At 36.1% G+C, this 19,586-nt stretch overlaps 1 protein-coding gene across 2 annotated transcripts in view; it reads right to left on the minus strand.

Moving 5' to 3' along the window:
* The window catches only part of dnai3 (dynein axonemal intermediate chain 3), a 65,522-nt gene that overhangs the window by 15,452 nt on the left and 30,484 nt on the right, over positions 1 to 19,586 (minus strand). For both annotated transcript variants that reach the window (XM_067445321.1, XM_067445322.1), the window contains exons 16-19: positions 13,759 to 13,843; positions 9,974 to 10,101; positions 9,343 to 9,406; positions 1,764 to 1,894 (exon numbers count right to left, since the gene is read on the minus strand). In XM_067445321.1, coding sequence (XP_067301422.1) covers positions 1,764 to 1,894; positions 9,343 to 9,406; positions 9,974 to 10,101; positions 13,759 to 13,843 — 408 coding nt within the window. The remainder of the gene's footprint in view (positions 1 to 1,763; positions 1,895 to 9,342; positions 9,407 to 9,973; positions 10,102 to 13,758; positions 13,844 to 19,586) is intronic.

The following is a 19,586-nucleotide window of genomic DNA, read 5'->3' on the forward strand; positions in this document are numbered from 1 at the left end:
GTGTGTGTGTGTGTATTACTGAATGATTCAGTGTTTGAATGAATCGGTTGAATCAAAGATTCAATGACCTGTTCGTAAACGACTGCCTCATTTGTGAATGAATCGTTTTAATGAATCGACTCAATGACTCACTCATTAAGACTCACCTCTGCCACCTACTGGTGATTTAGTTTCATGTTTAAAAATTCTTTCCAGCATTTCTTATTTGTCTAACATTATTTAATGCAGTTTAATTTTTTCAGTCTAAATGATATAATTAGAGTGGTACCAGCCCTACAATGTGTTATTTTAATTTAATGTATTGATCAAATTTAACAGTATAAAATGAAACCTAAAGCATAGCCTTTATTTAATAATATTAGGGGGAAAATGCCCTTTATAAAAAGGTAGAAATATCATAAATATGCATATTTAAATATGCCAAAGCTGATTGAACACTGGTGAGAACTTATTTCCGGACAAGCAATTTTTTTACTCGGATAAGTGGATGACAGATTTACACATGAACATGCTTAAAGGAGCTGTATGTAAGAAATGTATTTCAATGAGTCATAAAATGTCCCTGATATGTCACCAGACATTAAGAAATCACGTTCATTTCAAATACTTCTATCACTGTCAACAGTAGTCCGGCAGGATATTGTCATTATAAAGTTGTTGTTGCCCTCAGCTGATGTTGATGATGTCATGTTTGTGTTTTGGCCTGAAGCTCCGCCCTCCACCTATCAGGAATCAGGAAGTCACTAGTAGTGTTGCCAGATCTGCAGATCTACAAACGTTCTGCTGATCCTGCAGCTGATTATGATATACATGACTTAACAACAAAATTGCACTATTAATTTAGTCTTAGCGCTAGTAATGATGTAGTGGAGATTATAATTGCTATCATTGTGTCTGTCATTATTGTTATTGATGTTATTATTGTTATTGTAAAACTGTGAGTTATGTGGTTATATTTCACATTTACATTTATGCATTTGGCAGACGCTTTTATCCAAGGCGACTTACATTGCATTCCATGTACAGTCACATACATTTTTTCACTATTATCAGTTCTTGCTTTCCTTGGGAATCGAACCCTTGACCTTTTGGCATTGCTAGCGCCACGCTCTACTGGTTGAGCTACAGGACAGCTATTCTCTTATATTGCATCATATAGCTGCTATCATTGTCTGTTCACTTACTAATTTTTACATACACTCACGCATTTTACATAGTATTACATGATTATTATAATTATCTGGGTTTTTTTTAAATATATTTTTTATATTATATTTTGGAATGTTTATGATAGTGAGGATTATTACATTGCATTGTTGTGTTTATTGAGACGGTCATAATTAGGTATGTTGTATATAAAATACTATAATATCAAATAAATAAATAAATTAGTAAGTGAACAGACAATGATAGCAGCTATATGATGCAATATAAGAGAATGAATTAGGGGTGAGTAAAAAAGTTCTACTTCTTTCCACTCCCTATCGAGCGAGTATAGGTGTGTATGTATGTATTTATGTATGTATATATATTTTCATTTATTGTTATTGTGTTTTTTATTCAATATTTTATTTACTTTTTTATTCATTTTTTTGCTTGAAATAAACTTCAATCAAATCGAATCCTGCAGCCAATCTGGCAACCTCGAGTCAGGGGGGATGGGGAGGGGGATACACCGCTCTACAGTCATCTGAAAGGGATTGCAGTACCAGTTCTGGCCACAATCTTACACACACGTCCTTTAATATCGAGCCGTGCCTCACCATGACTCCTTCTTTCCAGATGGCAAAACTATAGCTGGCCACGGTCAGGATGATGTCCTTGAAGAACGGAGAGCGGCTCACGGTGTTGACCAGACTGTGGTGTGGGCAGAACTGATGGGTAGGTTTGGCACCTGAAGGGAAACACACACCAAAAACTGAACTTTTGCATGAATCATATAATAATAATATCAACCCAACCATAAGATCCAAAACACACACCAGGGCCCGTATTTATGAGGCTTCTCAAAGTGCTATTTTAGTCTTAAGTGCTGAGAATTCATGGAATTTACTCCTACTTTCAAACTTAAGTATAAAAGCAAGTTATCACATTTCCCAGCACTTCATCAAAATTTCTCCATTTAGCTTGGTTCATCGACCATAACTCCATCCAGGACAGCCAGGAACCTTGGAGTTGTGATTGATGACCAGTTAAACTTCACTGACCACATTACTGCAACAGCCCGGTCCTGCAGATTTGCTTTATACAACATTAGAAAGATTAGACCCTTCCTATCAGAACAGGCTGCACAACTCCTGGTTCAAGCTCATGTTCTCTCCAGACTGGACTATTGTAATGCTCTTCTGGCTGGGCTTCCAGCATGCACTATCAAACCCTTGCAGCTGATCCAGAATGCAGCGGCGAGAGTGGTCTTTCATGAGCCGAAGAGAGCGCATGTTACGCCTCTCTTCATCAAACTGCACTGGTTGCCAATGGCTGCTCGCATCAAATTCAAGGCACTAGTTCTCGCCTACAAAACAACCACTGGTTCTGCACCTATATACCTTAACTCACTTATTCAGACTTACACACCCTCCAGAAGCTTGCGTTCTGCGAGCGAGCGGCGCCTCGTGGTTCCATCCCAAAGAGGCATGAAATAGCTCTCACGGACATTTTCCTGGAGCGTTCCTACCTGGTGGAATGACCTGCCGATCTCAATTCGTGCTGCCGAGTCTGTAGCCATTTTTAAAAAACATCTTAAGACACATCTTTTCCAATTGCACCTGACCAATAAAGAATAGCACTTAACTATCCATTAAATTTTGTTTGTTTGTCCAAAAAAAAAAAAACTGTGCTAATGTGTACTGTGCTCGATTAACTGAGATTTCTTACAGCTCTTACAGGTTGTTGGCTTTGTTTGTTTCGTTGCTTCCATTGCTCTCCCCTTTTTTGTAAGTCGCTTTGGATAAAAGCGTCTGCTAAATGATTAAATTTAATGTAAATGTCTTAAAGCTAAGAATCACTCTTACTCTCCCAGTTATTTAAGGCAGGTTTCTCAGTGGTCAGGAGTGTCCAGTAGGGGCAGTGATGGCACAGAGGAGACAGAGACGTGCGCAAATCTTTCAAGAGAGGGAGAATGTGTTCGAAATGTTTGATGACGAGTTAATCAAGCGGTATCATTTGGACAGAGCAAGCATCATCTTTTTCAGCACTGGTTGATGTTGGGCTTTATAATAAAATAAAAAAACGCTTTTCGACTAATTCAGCAAGCAGTAGCGATCGCTTCTTCTTCCTCCTGCCAGTTCGGTTTTCTTTTGGAATCCATGATGGCTGATTTATATATTTAAAAAATCTAGGCCATATATAGGCAGGTCAGTAAACAGCACACCAGTTTAAAAATTGTAATTGACATGTTTATTTTTCACTTCAAATGTGTATATTATAATGTATTCTCTTAAACTCTTTATTGTCAAATGTGTGTTGGATGTAAACTCCTCTTAGGAGCTTCACCAATCAATGTGAATTTATCTGAGAATATTCTTAAATAAGGAGATCTCTTCAGTGATTGGTTCATGCCTATGACATCATCGGAAATCCCGTTTGTGGCAGAGAAAAGTGTTGTGAATCGACTCTTAAGGGGGTCGCACACCGGACGCGGAGCTCGGCGGCGCGCCACGTCTTTAAAATTCGAACACATTGTTTTCAATGAGTGTACGCACACCGGTGGCGGCATTCGGCGCCATTGTCCGCGGCGACTCAGGAAGTTGTTCTAAATCCTGCCGCGCCACAGAGCACCATTTCAAGGCTTTATATTAAGGTATACTGATTTCAACCTTTGCTACAAGACGCATTTGTTTTAAATTCTGAGTTCAACAGCTTGAATAAAGTCTAAACATATTTTGGGAAATGTATAATAAACGTAGCCTTTTAAAATGTGCGCGTCCGGTGTGCGATACCTGAGACGCTGCGCGGCGCGCCGCCGAGCTCCGCGTCCGGTGTGCGACCCCCTTAAGAAAAACTTCACTTAAAGATCACACTTAAAGTATGATTGGGATGCTTGATAACTAACTTTTAAGCGCAGCTTTGAGCCAATAATTTTTTTACTCTTAAGTCAATTCTTAGCAGTGTTCTTGTGAGTAATTCTAAAGGGCCGTTTCCACCAAAATTACCCGGAACATTTTGTACCAGGAACTTTTTTACAGGAACTTTTCTCCCCCCAGACCTGCAGCTGTCTGTGTTTCCACCGCTAAATAAAGTACCGTGAAGATTAGGCAGATTAGTCCGGTGATGTAGGACTGCGCGCGACTGCTCCTCCAAGTCAGTGACGGACAGTAATCATTTTTGTGTGTACCGATTGAAAGATTTAGTGATCTGTTTACATGAGACGTTATCTAAACCGATCTGGTGTTTACATGTGACGACTTTCAATCGCAATCATTTTGTCACATGCAGTTTGTCTGCCGCATCAAAAATGTCGCCGCTGTTTTCTCCAGCAGCTGAATGTGTTAACTGTAGCCATAGCAACTCTTAACGGCCACCAGGACTAATACAGTATTATATAAGCTATTTATCTGCTATAAAGTGTAAAACTCATCTCAGAAAAAAAATTAATTCTTCTGTCAGGCGCAGTTAAAGTAAAAACTGCCTGGGGCAATATACGCTGTGTCATATTACTCCAACATTATCTTCATAACTTACGAAATAAAAGTCGGGTCAGGTCGTTTACATGGTGAAAAAATAGACTGTAAAAAAATGAATAACGAGTATGGAAGAGATTCAAGCTGTGCTGCTTTTGCTGGTTATGTATAGGTTTACTAAAGAGGAAATTAACAACGACAGAAAAGAGCACTAATATGCAGATTCAGAAAGCTTGTAAAGCTAGATTTAAAATGACAATGTATATTATTATCAGCTATTACGGACATTGAACGTGAGACGGCTGATACGAGCGCGCACCATCAGACAGAGAGCAAGACTGATATTTACTGGACGCAGAACGAACCTCGCAAAAGACTTTTAAAAATGCCGGTTGAAATTAAATGCTCAACCAATCAGCACGTTCAGCGCCCAAGTCCCGCCCTCAAAAGTTCCTGAACTTTGAAAAAGTACTACCTCGTGAGCAGGGCCGTTTGGAGGAGGAAATATTTACCCGGAACTTCATTTAGACCCTGCAGTCGAGTACCACCCAAAGTTCCTGCGGTAAAGTTTCTGCGGTGGAAACGAGGCTTAAGATGCTTGATAAATACGGGTAGCCTGACGTGGTCATACTCAGTTCTATTCTAGAATATGAGTCTGCTGCTCCATTGGGCTGTGATTATGGGGTGTGTTTCAACCGAACCAGGAAAGACCTCAATTGGACAGATCGACAACCAATCAGAGCAACGAAGCGACGCATTGTCAAACGTCAACAGAGCTCAACTGCACTTTGTTGCCAAGTCCGCATTTTTTTCCGCGGGTTGTTTTCTATGTCCGCGGGTTGAAGCGACTATTATGTGATATATAGACCCATGAGTGTGAATTTTAGCAGCAACCTTGCCAAAATAACACACATTTTACCCCCCAAACGCCATTTTCCCCCCGGAGAACCCCCCGAGAAGCTATTGTTTAGGGCTAGTAGTTGCCGGGTTTTGTTGTAAAAACTTGGCAACCCTGACTGCACGTGCGCTGAAATCAGTGTTGTAAAATAATTTAATGATACTCAGAGTACTTACTCAACATGATCATCATTTCTGAGAGAAATAGTGAAGGTGATGCAGATACGAACAAGCTCTCCGTTTAGGATTCAAGTAAATATAACCCAAGCCCCTTTGATGACGTGATGATTACATTACTGTTGATCATCTGTCCGTCATCGGCTAAAGCCCGCCCTGATGATCTCATTGGTCAGTTTCTGTTGATCATCTGTCCGTCATCGGCTAAAGCCCGCCCTGATGATCTCATTGGTCAGTTTCTGTTGATCATCTGTCCGTCATCGGCTAAAGCCCGCCTTGATGATCTCATTGGTCAGTTTCTGTTGATCATCTGTCCGTCATCAGCTAAAGCCCGCCCTGATGATCTCATTGGTCAGTTTCTGTTGATCATCTGTCCGACATCGGCTAAAGCCCGCCCTGATGATCTCATTGGTCAGTTTCTGTTGATCATCTGTCCGTCATCGGCTAAAGCCCGCCCTGATGATCTCATTGGTCAGTTTCTGTTGATCATCTGTCCGTCATCGGCTAAAGCCCGCCCTGATGATCTCATTGGTCAGTTTCTGTTGATCATCTGTCCGACATCGGCTAAAGCCCGCCCTGATGATCTCATTGGTCCGAACAGTTTCTGTTCGGGGATAATTACTCCTCTATGGATCGAGGCTAGACCGAACTGCCCGACCTAAAAATGTTGCGGGCGGGGCTAAGTTTGGCTGTCATCCAGGCTAAAATACGGGCCCTGATCCCAGATTAATCATTCTGTCATGGTTTACTCCAAACCTGTATGACAACACTCGACCCCATTGACAAAAAAAAAACACTCAAAATATCTTCTTTTAGAAAAAATAAAGTCATAACTACTAGAACTGACCTGTCCCTATAATACAAACCTTTAGAGAATGCAATCCCAGAATGCACTGCGACAAGATCAGTGCAATAGAGTCAACAAAATGTTACTTATAAATATATTTAAATTCTGAGACGTATTGATAAAATAGTGCAGTCTAATTAAACATTTTACCCAATGTTTGTGCGTACCGTGTTGCGATGTGAGTTGATGAAAATGTAAAAAGTAATTAAATCATAAAATGTCAATTAAAAAAGATGTAATATTACATTTGTTTACCTGCATGTCAGCAGATAATCGTGAACATACAGTATTTTATTTATTTATTTATTTCAAATCAAATATTTCATCTTTCTTCGTATTATATTTTGATATTCAAAATATTGCTTTTAATTAAAAAAATGCTCTTTTTAGTATGTATTTAAACATTTTTTTAAATTTAAATTTCAAATACATTTTTTATTTATAGTACACATTTTATTTGGATTGTTCTAATTTTTTAAATAATACTCACTTACAAATATTTTGTATTTTTTAGTATAATTTTATATATTTTTATTTTCAAATTATTTTAAATGATTTCAAATAAAATATTGAATTTTTACTACACAGTTTATTTTTATTGTTTTTATTTTCTTTATTTCAAAAAAATTCTTTATTTATTTAATTTTCTTTATCTAAAGATATTTTTTCATTTGTGTTTTATTTTGATTTTTAAATTTATTTTGAATTAAATTTATAATTTATTTTTTTATTTTTTATAATTTATGTTTTTTTGCGTGTGCGTGCGTGCGTGTGCATGTGCGTGTGCGTGTGTGCGTGTGTGTGTATAAATAAAAGAAACAGCTAAGTATACATGCTTCTTTTCCAATTAAAATCTTGGGGACTTTAAGTAAATTTTTGTTTTTAATGTATCATGTACTATCACTCAAACATGGCATTAGCAAGAGAATGGTTATGGGTTCGATTCCCAGAGAATGCATGAATTGAACAAAACAATTATGCAATGTATAGAAGCATCTGCCAAATGCATATGTAATATAATAGTATATATTACAATAGGCAACAAGCAAATAATACACTGAGTGTGAGAAGCATGAGCCAAAAGCCTTAGGGATGAAGGGAACAACAGGACTCATGAGAAAGAAATGACAGCACCATTCGCATCGAGCAGTTCAGACACGCTGCACTAATAAAACTTAATATCCTGTAATATGGAAATCAGTGAGTAATTGCCTGGGTTTCAGTGGTTTGGTTAAATTAGGTTCGATCTCTGCCAGAAGCCTTCAGGATGAGCTCGTGTTTCCCTGAATGATGCTCCATGAACAGCAATCCGTTCAGAGACTCGTTCAGGGTTCCCACTCTTTTCTTGAAATGCTTTTCCAGGACTTTTTCAGCTGCTACAGTGCGAGTCAAGTTATCACAACTAAAGCTGGGCGATATACCGATATTATCACATCGAGATATATTTTGACACAGATGTGATATTGTTCCTATACACACTCAAAAAAATGAACTTATGATGCTGTTCACTTTATTTAAGCAATTCATCTTGATTTAACACCATTATATGAGGTTTCTGGTTCAAATGTGATCGCTTCATGTTAAACTGACTTAAAACCGTCACTCTTTGACATAACTTGATGTTTTTATTTTGAAATAATATGATTTAATCAAGTAACCCAATCAGTGCGAGACACAGCTAGCCGGCTAAAACAGGTGAATTTAAACAATGGCTAAGTGGCTAAACTCATCTCGTTGTCGTTTGAGGGACCTGTTCATGTTGGACAGACATTTTAATTGCATGTTGTGTCTGTTAAGAGGCACACAGACACCCGTTACGTCTATGCCCCCAAAGCTGCCGTTTAGCTGAGGGCGGCTCTGGGCATTACCTGTAATAACTCCGCGTTGCACCAATCCGGTTCGTTTTTTTTCTATAGACTGTACTCACAAAGATATAACGATCAAGATAAACTTAAAAATTCCGGAGTTGTCCTTTAATAGTTTTTTTGAACGCTGAAATTGAAATATGATTCCAATTTAAGTGACTTTTGTACTAAATTCCAGTCATTAGGAGCAGCGAAACAAAAATCAAATACTTGATCCTTTTAGTATGTTTACTTGTGTTTTTATTTTAAAATTATTTATTAAAAAAGTTAAAAAATAGATATTTTTATTTATTTTATATATATATATATATATATATATATATATATATATATATATGATTTAATAATTTACGTTGTTTAATTTGTTTTTAATCTTTTTTAACATTTTATTTTTATTAAAATTAAAAATTTATTTTAAATTATTTCAAATAAAATGCTTATCTTAGTATGTTATTTTTTGTTTTTATTTTCAAATTATACATTTATTTTTATTTAATTTAAATTAAATATATTATCTTTTTAGTATGTTTTTTTCCATGTAATATATTCATTTTTAATTATTCATCTATTTTAGTTTTAATTTATTTGATCAAATAAAATACGTAATTTTTTAACGTTTATTTTGATTTTAAAAGTATTTATCAATTTACCTTTTTATAATATTTATTTTTATTTATGTAATATTTTTTAGTTGGTGTTTTAATTTTTATTATGAAGAGTTTTAATTCTTCTTATTAGCAGATGGTTTTATCCATTTAAAGTGATTTAATCTTGATTTTCCCCAGGCTGGGATCCCCCGGAACAGCTGGAGGTTCAGGTTCTCGATCAAGATTGCTCACTTATGAGGTTTAAACCTTTAAATCTTAAATCACTCAGCTCCGGGTTTGTTTTCATCTGTGTATGTGTGTAAAAATGTGTCGTTTGGATGTTTACTTACTGAACAGTCGTCCCGAGTCGTTGTCTTTCTCCATTTTCCAGTCTGTGTAAATGATTTCTCCATCCTAAAAGAGACTCAAGAGCACACATCTGTCTTTAGACACACACAAACTACACTAGAGGGAAAAATAAAGCAGCAACACACAGGAGATGGTGCATTATTACAGTGAGAGGTGCATTCTGTGGCGTATTGCTTTTATAAAAGAAATAAAATGTTCAAATACATTTATCAATAGCCTATTAATCACAATAAATGATCCTTCTGCCATGAAATAGCTCAGTGTGTGTGCGTGTGCGTGTGTGTGTTTGTGTTTGGGCGTATGTGTGTGTGTTTGTGTATGTGTTTCTGTGTGTGTATGTGTTTGTGTGTGTGTTTGTGTGTGTGTGTTTGTGTGTGTGTGTGTATGTGAATGTGTTTGGGCGTTTGTGTGTGTGTGTGTATGTGTGTGTGCATGTGTGTGTGTGTGTGTGTGTGTTTGTGTGTGTGTGTGTGTGTATGTGTTTGGGTGTGTGTGTGTGTTTGTGTTTGTGTTGTGTGTGTGTGTGTGTGTGTGTGTGTGTGTGTGTGTGTGTGTGTGTGTGTGTGTGTGTGTGTGTGTGTGTGTGTGTGTGTGTGTTTCTGGAATCCTCACCTCCGTCCCCACGTACAGTTTGGTGCTGATGTTCTCCAGAGGTTTCTGCTGTTTGGCCGACGCCACCCGGAGCTGTGCGAATCCACAGCCTTTATCCTCACGCTCCACGTCCTGCGGAGGTTTATCCGCTGAGAGAACATGCATGCATTTAAAAAAGTGAGTAGACATTTTTGGCAACATTTTTTGGAGGTGCACAATAATGCATTATTTCACCCTAAACTTTTAAATCTATAATCATTTACTTGCTCATAAGCCCACACAGAATCTTTGCACGCCGGAAACAGATTTCATCATGATTCATGATTCGGATCGCCAACGTCTCGTGATTTCAGCAGTTTGACACGCGATCCGAAACATGAATCGATTCGCTGATTCATAACCGTTTGAATCTTTATTTGAGGTGTAGTGGACAGCAGAATTCCAGGGCCCAGTTTATGGCCGGGCCCCTCTTTGCCCATAACAGTGGACAAAGGTTTGCTCCATTTTGATTGGATCTTGTTGGACTAGCACAAACAAGATGTCCAACCCATCAGATAAAGATGCTTGGACAACATCCAGACACCTCTTTGAGGGCAAGAAGAAGACCTCTAGTTCCAAGCCCAGGAAGGACAGGACTTCTCATTGGTCCACATGCAGTTTCTGCCCTTCACCCATCTAGAGATGGATCCCTAATGACCTGATTTGTGACGGCCATAAACATTCCTCGGGACTTCAGCAGTAGTGGGTGAAACAAAGAAAGACCAAAACTGATCCATCCAAATCCATTCACAACTATGTTTGGAAACCTTAAGACTGGTGTAAACTACACACATCCATCTCATACTTATTCAGAGAAATAAGTATTCTCAGTGACAGCTATTTGTAATGCAACATCTTCCACAAATTCAGCTGTTAATGAACAAATAAATGAACACATGACAGTTCAATCTTTTTCCAGCATGTTTGGTGTCTATTTGTTTAGTATATTGCCAAGGGTATTCTGATGGTGGTTTGGAAAGTGAGAAATGCATTGATGAACTTTAAAGACTCTTTAAAGACATCTAACTGTGTACAGTATGCAAATGAGTTCCACAGGGGAAAGAAGGGTGGGCCACACTGTGTGCCCTCTCTGGTGCCAGCAGCCAATAGTAACACTGGAATGGAGAAGCGCCAAATTGCAATCTCCTCCTATTCGGAAAAGGATAAAGGTACCCTTTCAATAGACACTCCTTGTTCTGAGTCTGTCCCTTGAGGATTAGACTGTGACAGAGCAACCAGTTTCTGAGTCTTCTCCATGTGAGAGACAAACAGTTCACCAAGTTCTGAGTCTGTCCGTTGAGGATTAGACTGTGACAGAGCAACCAGGTTCTGAGTCTCCACATCCGAGAGACAAACAGTTCACCAAGTTCCGAGTCTGTCCGCCGAGGATTAGACTTTGACAGAGCAACCAAGTTCTGAGCCTCTGGTTTAACCAGAGAGACAACACAAGATCCGAGGATCTGAATCTACAGCTTGTGAGGCAGTGACAGATACGACAATGTTCTGAGCCTCCAGCCTGTGAGGAAAGAGACATTAACCAACACTACGTTCAGAGTTTTAGTCCAGCGAGACGACTACAGCACGTCCCGAGTCTCCATGCTGAGGAGACCAGTGCAGATTGACCAACTTCTGAGTGTCTGGTCCAAAGAGGCAGAAGACACACAGAGACATTTGCAACAAGGTTAAGCTCAGGAGAGCAAACCTTCACTTCAAGGTTCCTTCTTCTGCGTGTTCCAGATTAAGGACCTTCTGCACCTACTTCAGGGCCTCATCTGCGTGTTCCAGATTTTAGGACCCTTTGGTGCCCCAGGAGATCAGCATCCCACAGACCTTCGTGTTCAAGGCTGTTGAAACAGATTCCAGCTCCTTTCTTCACTGCACTGTCTCCCAGCAAAACCATTAGAAGAAGTCATCACCATCGGACTGCTTACTCAACCACGTGGAACGTAAATATCACTTAACCAAACCTCTTTCTAGAGACCTTGGCATTGTTGTATATTATCAGTATATGATTTTCTAATTTACATTAGAGGTAATATAACTGATGCTAGTTAATAACAAATAATCTTTCGTTTATTTGTTTGATACATAATAAGGTTATTCACCTTAATTTCAGAGAAACAACAGTTTATCTTTCCATAAGATAACGTAACTCTTCTATAGCCACACTTTACTTACTCACATGTATTTTATGCATTTTACGCACTTTATTCCTTTATCATTCATTGTATTCATTTAGTAGTTGTGTTAATTGTTCTGTTTATCTTTTGTTAATAAAATCTATTTTATTACAATTGTGTCTTCCTTGTGCTGATAAGGCAGAAAAGGCTCTACAAGTTAGAAATCTCACCAATCTTTCAGATAAATCACCTGACCAACTCTCCCCCTTTACATTCATTATAAATGACTGGGCAGCCTCCTGTGCGGAGTGTTCTCATACAGCCAAGGTAAAAGGCCTTGACTAGTGTCCCAAACTAACAGGGGGGAAGGTGGTCATCTGATGTACTCATAACCACACCTTAAGTGACGTGTGATCCAAATTCACAACGTCAGCGGTGACGTGAGTACCAATCACTCTCTTACTTAGTGTCCTTGGGTGGACAAAAGTAAAAATCACTACAGAGGATTGAAAACAAACGCGGAAGAGAAGCCAATGCTGAATAAAGTCGTAGTTTTTGTTATTTTTGGACCCAAATGTATTTCTGATGCTTCAAGAGACTCTAATTAACCCACTGATGTCTCATATGGACTACTGTGATGATGTTTTTATTCCCTTTCTGGACATGGACAGTATAGTGTGCATACACTTGCATACGCTCTCGGACTAAATATAAAATATCTTAAACTGTGTGTGAAGATGAACGGAGGTCTTAAACCTTGTTTATACTCGGCGCATCCGCATGATCGTGCGGCAAAAATGACGTCGACGCGGAGGGGCCGGTCGTACGGGTTGGGTCCGCTAGACCCCATTTCTCCTGGCGGTGAGCAGCGCATTTTTTGTAATTCCGCGCAAAGCTCTGCACCCAAAGATGAACGAGGTGTCTGCGAATCACACAGGCACCAGTTTGCACATACAAATGAGGTGCTTATATTTACTAAATGAGCCTACAAAAACATAAATACTCCATTTTAAATAAAGATCCAGGTTTAATCAAATAAATAAATAAATCACGACATTAAAGTTTAGTGAAATTAGGAAATATTTAAGAGATCGTTAATTTAGTGCCTATTTTGTTTTCATGTCACAAGTAATAATATCAAGCCAATATCAATCGAGTTTTACACAATTCTTTTTGTACTAAAATAAATATCATCGCCTGTGTAAGTTCGCCCACTTCTTCTCGACGCTTTTTCCTGATGGTTTATAGAACAATTACTCCGAGTCGCCCTCGTTTCAAAGAATAGCACAACGGCGAGCATAAACAGGTATAAACGCCTCGTCCGTTTGGGGAGGAGCGCGCGGAGGCTCGCGCAGCGGAGACGGGCCAAAGAATAAACAAGGCTTTACGGGTGTGTAACGACATAAGCGTGAGAAGTTAATGACATACATTTCATTTTTCAGGTTTCTACTAACAAACACATCTGATTGGCCATTGCGTTCATGCATTCAACAGATATGTCTATCATTGCTACAAAACTCAATGGATTATAAATAGAAACCTCTGACACACTTCACAGCGCGCTTACACAAACACTCACAGGAACGGTACTGCAGAAATCGTCACATTAAATATTTGAATAAATCTAAGAAATCGCTGGTGTCTCACCTGTAACGTAGTCCACTGTATTGTCCCTAAAGCTGAACTTCAGCGGACTGTATTCACCACTAGAGCCGATCTTTGGTAAGGAGACCTGCAGCAAACGGAGTGAACCGTTTATTTTAAAAGCACTTTATGCAACAACAAAAAAGCAGCTTCACAGTAATAAACAGGAAAATAACAGCAACCAATGACTTTAAATTTATTTTCTGCTGTAAAACACCTCTAAAAAGACAATAGTGTCATTATTCCCGTTGCAGTTTATTTAAGGGTTTTATTTATTTTAAAGAAGACAATCATGTCTAACAATGTCATCATCCAGCTCCATTAAGTTCAGTTTAATTCAATAAAACTAAATGAATGTTTAAACATCTTTTAAAAAATTATACGCAATGTCAAAAAATTAAGTGTGGACATGGAAGGGCACAAAGAAGCCCCGCCTTTAACTCCGCCCTGGTTAACTTCTTATTTGCATATTTGTGTTGCTAGTGTCACTGATTGGACAAAGGAAGCATGCAGGAAAACTGTGAGCTAAAAAGTTTTGGTAACACTTTATTTTAAGGTTCAGTTATTAACTATTAACTAGTTGCTTATTAGAATGTATATTACTAGGATATTGTCTGTTTATTAGTACTTATAAAGCTCATATTAATGCCTTATTCTACATCCCTTAATCCGACCCAATACCTAAACTTAAACGCTACAAAAACTACCTCACTAACTATTAATAAGCAGTAAATTATGAGTTTATTGAGGCAGAAGTCATAGTTAATAGTGAATATGTGTTCCTCATACTAAAGTGATACCAAACTACCTCACTAACTATTAATAAGCAGTAAATTATGAGATTATTGAGGCTAAAGTCATAGTTAATAGTGAATATGTGCTCCTCATACTAAAGTGTTACCAAACTACCTTACTAACTATTAATAAGCAGTAAATTATGAGATTATTGAGGCTAAAGTCATAGTTAATAGTGAATATGTGTTCCTCATACTAAAGTGATACCAAACTACCTCACTAACTATTAATAAGCAGTAAATTATGAGTTTATTGAGGCAGAAGTCATAGTTAATAGTGAATATGTGCTCCTCATACTAAAGTGTTACCAAACTACCTTACTAACTATTAATAAGCAGTAAATTTTGAGATTATTGAGGCTAAAGTCATAGTAAATAGTGAATATGTGTTCCTCATACTAAAGTGATACCAAACTACCTCACTAACTATTAATAAGCAGTAAATTATGAGTTTATTGAGGTTAAAGTCATAGTTAATAGTGAATATGTGTTCCTCATACTAAAGTGATACCAAACTACCTTACTAACTATTAATAAGCAGTAAATTATGAGATTATTGAGGCTAAAGTCATATAGTGAATATGTGTTCCTCATACTAAAGTGTTACCAAACTACCTTACTAACTATTAATAAGCAGTAAATTATGAGTTTATTGAGGCAGAAGTCATAGTTAATAGTGAATATGTGTTCCTCATACTAAAGTGATACCAAACTACCTTACTAACTATTAATAAGCAGTAGATTATGAGTTTATTGAGGCAGAAGTCATAGTTAATAGTGAATATGTGTTCCTCATACTAAAGTGATACCAAACTACCTTACTAACTATTAATAAGCAGTAAATTATGAGTTTATTGAGGCAGAAGTCATAGTTAATAGTGAATATGTGTTCCTCATACTAAAGTGATACCAAACTACCTCACTAACTATTAATAAGCAGTAAATTATGAGATTATTGAGGCTAAAGTCATAGTTAATAGTGAATATGTGCTCCTCATACTAAAGTGTTACCAAACTACCTTACTAACTATTAATAAGCAGTAAATTATGAGATTATTGAGGCTAAAGTCATAGTTAATAGTGAATATGTGTTCCTCATACTAAAGTGATACCAAACTACCTCACTAACTATTAATAAGCAGTAAATTATGAGTTTATTGAGGCAGAAGTCATAGTTAATAGTGAATATGTGCTCCTCATACTAAAGTGTTACCAAACTACCTTACTAACTATTAATAAGCAGTAAATTTTGAGATTATTGAGGCTAAAGTCATAGTAAATAGTGAATATGTGTTCCTCATACTAAAGTGTTACCAAACTACCTTACTAACTATTAATAAGCAGTAAATTATGAGATTATTGAGGCTAAAGTCATATAGTGAATATGTGTTCCTCATACTAAAGTGTTACCAAACTACCTTACTAACTATTAATAAGCAGTAAATTATGAGTTTATTGAGGCAGAAGTCATAGTTAATAGTGAATATGTGTTCCTCATACTAAAGTGATACCAAACTACCTTACTAACTATTAATAAGCAGTAGATTATGAGTTTATTGAGGCAGAAGTCATAGTTAATAGTGAATATGTGTTCCTCATACTAAAGTGATACCAAACTACCTTACTAACTATTAATAAGCAGTAAATTATGAGTTTATTGAGGCAGAAGTCATAGTTAATAGTGAATATGTGTTCCTCATACTAAAGTGATACCAAACTACCTCACTAACTATTAATAAGCAGTAAATTATGAGTTTATTGAGGCAGAAGTCATAGTTAATAGTGAATATGTGTTCCTCATACTAAAGTGTTACCAAACTACCTTACTAACTATTAATAAGCAGTAAATTATGAGTTTATTGAGGCAGAAGTCATAGTTAATAGTGAATATGTGTTCCTCATACTAAAGTGTTACCAAACTACCTCACTAACTATTAATAAGCAGTAAATTATGAGTTTATTGAGGCAAAAGTCATAGTTAATAGTGAATATGTGCTCCTCATACTAAAGTGATACCAAACTACCTCACTAACTATTAATAAGCAGTAAATTATGAGATTATTGAGGCTAAAGTCATAGTAAATAGTGAATATGTATTCCTCATAATAAAGTGTTACCAAACTACCTTACTAACTATTAATAAGCAGTAAATTATGAGTTTATTGAGGCAGAAGTCATAGTTAATAGTGAATATGTGTTCCTCATACTAAAGTGATACCAAACTACCTCACTAACTATTAATAAGCAGTAAATTATGAGTTTATTGAGGCAGAAGTCATAGTTAATAGTGAATATGTGTTCCTTATACTAAAGTGTTACCAAACTACCTCACTAACTATTAATAAGCAGTAAATTATGAGTTTATTGAGGCAGAAGTCATAGTTAATAGTGAATATGTGTTCCTTATACTAAAGTGTTACCAAACTACCTCACTAACTATTAATAAGCAGTAAATTATGAGTTTATTGAGGCAGAAGTCATAGTTAATAGTGAATATGTGTTCCTCATACTAAAGTGTTACCAAACTACCTTACTAACTATTAATAAGCAGTAAATTATGAGTTTATTGAGGTTAAAGTCATAGTTAATAGTGAATATGTGTTCCTCATACTAAAGTGATACCAAACTACCTTACTAACTATTAATAAGCAGTAAATTATGAGTTTATTGAGGCAGAAGTCATAGTTAATAGTGAATATGTGTTCCTTATACTAAAGTGTTACCAAACTACCTCACTAACTATTAATAAGCAGTAAATTATGAGTTTATTGAGGCAGAAGTCATAGTTAATAGTGAATATGTGTTCCTCATACTAAAGTGTTACCAAACTACCTCACTAACTATTAATAAGCAGTAAATTATGAGTTTATTGAGGCAAAAGTCATAGTTAATAGTGAATATGTGCTCCTCATACTAAAGTGATACCAAACTACCTCACTAACTATTAATAAGCAGTAAATTATGAGATTATTGAGGCTAAAGTCATAGTAAATAGTGAATATGTGTTCCTCATACTAAAGTGTTACCAAACTACCTTACTAACTATTAATAAGCAGTAAATTATGAGATTATTGAGGCTAAAGTCATAGTAAATAGTGAATATGTGTTCCTCATACTAAAGTGTTACCAAACTACCTTACTAACTATTAATAAGCAGTAAATTATGAGTTTATTGAGGCAGAAGTCATAGTTAATAGTGAATATGTGTTCCTCATACTAAAGTGATACCAAACTACCTTACTAACTATTAATAAGCAGTAAATTATGAGTTTATTGAGGCAGAAGTCATAGTTAATAGTGAATATGTGTTCCTCATACTAAAGTGTTACCAAACTACCTCACTAACTATTAATAAGCAGTAAATTATGAGTTTATTGAGGCTAAAGTCATAGTTAATAGTGAATATGTGTTCCTCATACTAAAGTGATACCAAACTACCTCACTAACTATTAATAAGCAGTAAATTATGAGTTTATTGAGGCTAAAGTCATAGTTAATAGTGAATATGTGTTCCTCATACTAAAGTGATACCAAACTACCTCACTAACTATTAATAAGCAGTAAATTATGAGATTATTGGGGCAGAAGTCATAGTTAATAGTGAATATGTGTTCCTCATACTAAAGTGTTACCAAACTACCTCACTAACTATTAATAAGCAGTAAATTATGAGTTTATTGAGGTTAAAGTCATAGTTAATAGTGAATATGTGTTCCTCATACTAAAGTGTTACCAAACTACCTTACTAACTATTAATAAGCAGTAAATTATGAGTTTATTGAGGTTAAAGTCATAGTTAATAGTGAATATGTGTTCCTCATACTAAAGTGTTACCAAACTACCTCACTAACTATTAATAAGCAGTAAATTATGAGTTTATTGAGGCTAAAGTCATAGTTAATAGTGAATATGTGTTCCTCATACTAAAGTGTTACCAAACTACCTCACTAACTATTAATAAGCAGTAAATTATGAGTTTATTGAGGCAGAAGTCATAGTTAATAGTGAATATGTGTTCCTCATACTAAAGTGATACCAAACTACCTCACTAACTATTAATAAGCAGTAAATTATGAGTTTATTGAGGCAGAAGTCATAGTTAATAGTGAATATGTGTTCCTCATACTAAAGTGATACCAAACTACCTTAATAACTATTAATAAGCAGTAAATTATGAGTTTATTGAGGCAGAAGTCATAGTTAATAGTGAATATGTGTTCCTCATACTAAAGTGATACCAAACTACCTCACTAACTATTAATAAGCCGTAAATTATGAGTTTATTGAGGCAGAAGTCATAGTTAATAGTGAATATGTGTTCCTCATACTAAAGTGTTACCAAACTACCTCACTAACTATTAATAAGCAGTAAATTATGAGTTTATTGAGGCAGAAGTCATAGTTAATAGTGAATATGTGTTCCTCATACTAAAGTGATACCAAACTACCTCACTAACTATTAATAAGCAGTAAATTATGAGTTTATTGAGGCTAAAGTCATAGTTAATAGTGAATATGTGTTCCTCATACTAAAGTGATACCAAACTACCTCACTAACTATTAATAAGCAGTAAATTATGAGTTTATTGAGGCAGAAGTCATAGTTAATAGTGAATATGTGTTCCTCATACTAAAGTGATACCAAACTACCTCACTAACTATTAATAAGCAGTAAATTATGAGTTTATTGAGGCTAAAGTCATAGTTAATAGTGAATATGTGTTCCTCATACTAAAGTGATACCAAACTACCTCACTAACTATTAATAAGCAGTAAATTATGAGTTTATTGAGGCAGAAGTCATAGTTAATAGTGAATATGTGTTCCTCATACTAAAGTGATACCAAACTACCTCACTAACTATTAATAAGCAGTAAATTATGAGTTTATTGAGGCTAAAGTCATAGTTAATAGTGAATATGTGTTCCTCATACTAAAGTGATACCAAACTACCTCACTAACTATTAATAAGCAGTAAATTATGAGATTATTGAGGCTAAAGTCATAGTTAATAGTGAATATGTGTTCCTCATACTA

This window comes from Pseudorasbora parva, chromosome 6, assembly GCF_024679245.1.
Source record: "Pseudorasbora parva isolate DD20220531a chromosome 6, ASM2467924v1, whole genome shotgun sequence".
Lineage (NCBI taxonomy): Eukaryota > Metazoa > Chordata > Actinopteri > Cypriniformes > Gobionidae > Pseudorasbora > Pseudorasbora parva.